We start from the raw sequence: 1861 nt of genomic DNA, 5'->3' as shown, positions 1-1861 counted from the left end.
GACATCCTCTCCACTGGATCGATGCGTAAAAATGGGGATGTGGAGGGAGCATGGCTTTTATAGGAAAGAGTGTCTTTCAGAGAGGACTTCTTTTTAGAGTCAGGAAAGCAAACGGGCATCCTGTTCCACCACTATGTAAAATCAATATAACTGTGGCACAACAGTGTTCACATGCATATATAATCTTTAATGTAATGTAAATGGCAGGTGTCTTAATTGATTATTTACATTTTCACATTAAAGCTACATTTTCCATTTTTCATCAACTTAAATTAAACATTTCTGACTCTTTTCCTTATACCTGGCATTACTGCACAGCAGAAGAAAATTATCCTTTTGAAAAGCATTCCCCTCATAACATAAGTGGAAATAAGCTGTGGAGAGTGTTTTTTAGCAGCACATCACTCATTCTACGGCCTTCATCTAATGTATTATTAGATAAATTAGATACTCGGCTAGTTTTACAAATTCTGACTAGTTTTCATGGTTGAGGGATGTTTGGGTACAGCCTTCTGGAGCACGTGGGCATGGAAAGCCAAACTGGCTTGTCCAGAGGAGTTCTGAATAAGAAGAATTTTGGTAAAGGTCATCTGCCTTATCTGAGATATTTAGATATAATTCTGAAGCTCAGTTTGGCCTGTTAACACAAGCTCAGTATATGATATATCTTACAAATATGTTAACATTTTTTGTTTTCAAATGTAGAATAATATGGGAAATTTAGAGTTTTAACTTGTTAATTCCTGCAAAACAGAACAAGTATTGTTTCAGTGCAAGTAAAAATGCCTCATCCCTAAGACCATAGATCAGAGGACTCAGACTCCGTGGTGCAAGACTAAAACAAACATAGATAAAGAATCTGATTTTGATATATAGATTTAGATCAATTTGAAGCACAGCGGCTTCGATGAAGGGGGACCAAAGCTGGATAAGACAGAGCAATAGTTGGAAAGCATGAAGAATCACTGTTCTGAGTCCTTTCTGTATTGATTCTTTGTTCTCTCCTGATGCAGCTTTGGCCACCTTCATTATTTGAATATAGGAGAAAGCAATGATGATACACATGATTAAGAAATAAAACTGACCTATTGCAGATCTAAAATGACCCTGCCATCTTTGCAAAATAAAAACCTCCACAGAACAGATTCCATATTTTTCAAAGAAGCCTATGGTGGCTATAGAAAAGAAGGTTATAAGAATCAGAATGCTGGGTAAAAAGCTAAGGCTGTGTATGATGAGGATACCTTGCAGGGCTCTCTGTCTGGTGCACAGCTCTACATGATACAGAGGCATACAAATAGCCACATAGCGCTCCAGACTCATCGCTGTCAAAGTCAGGGGAGTAACATAATTATACAAAGATGACACAATGAAAAAGATAAGGCATGACCCCATGGGTATAGGAAAAGCAAAAGCGTAAAACAGCACCAACACATCTGTGATAATTAAATTTATGCAATCAGAAAATAATGCAGTGGCAAATAAAATGTAGCGCATGTTTGTGAAAAAGGCTTCTTTCGTAAAAAACGTTATGATCAGCAAAAAGTTAATGCAAAGAAGAACTGCTACAAAAACCTGTACAAAAATCCCTTGATCACCCATCACTCGCCGTAAAGGTTTACCACCATCCAGAGAGCTGTTGTTAGACATCAAGACTGTATAGGATACAGAAAAACCTCAAAAAGTTATCAGGCCACTGTAAAAATATCCCCAATACTTTGTTAGTTACAAGAAGAAATTTTTCACAACCTTAAAATACAGATATTATTTTGATCAGCACAACTAACATATTTAAGATATTCTATATAAGCATTAAATCAAAGAAACAAGATCACTCTCATTTCAGCTCTCCAAGCTCTAA

General features: G+C 36.5%; 1 protein-coding gene across 1 annotated transcript; it reads right to left on the bottom strand.

Moving 5' to 3' along the window:
• Window positions 1-211: 211 nt before the first annotated feature.
• LOC107099540 (nociceptin receptor-like) lies at window positions 212-1861 on the bottom strand. Its single transcript, XM_015397702.1, has one exon. It carries the CDS (start codon window positions 1648-1650, stop codon window positions 721-723), a length of 930 nt encoding a protein of 309 aa, XP_015253188.1. The 5' UTR covers window positions 1651-1861; the 3' UTR covers window positions 212-720.

The sequence above is a fragment of the Cyprinodon variegatus genome, unplaced genomic scaffold (genome assembly GCF_000732505.1).
Source record: "Cyprinodon variegatus isolate N-32 unplaced genomic scaffold, C_variegatus-1.0 Scaffold882, whole genome shotgun sequence".
Classification (NCBI taxonomy): Eukaryota; Metazoa; Chordata; class Actinopteri; order Cyprinodontiformes; family Cyprinodontidae; genus Cyprinodon; species Cyprinodon variegatus.
Note: the sequence above shows the minus strand (reverse complement) of the source record. Positions and strands in the feature narration are given on the sequence as shown.

Coding starts and splice junctions, on each gene's coding strand:
- LOC107099540 (XM_015397702.1), bottom strand. CDS start 1,650: ATGTCTAACAACAGCTCTCTGGATGGTGGTAAACCTTTACGGCGAGTG.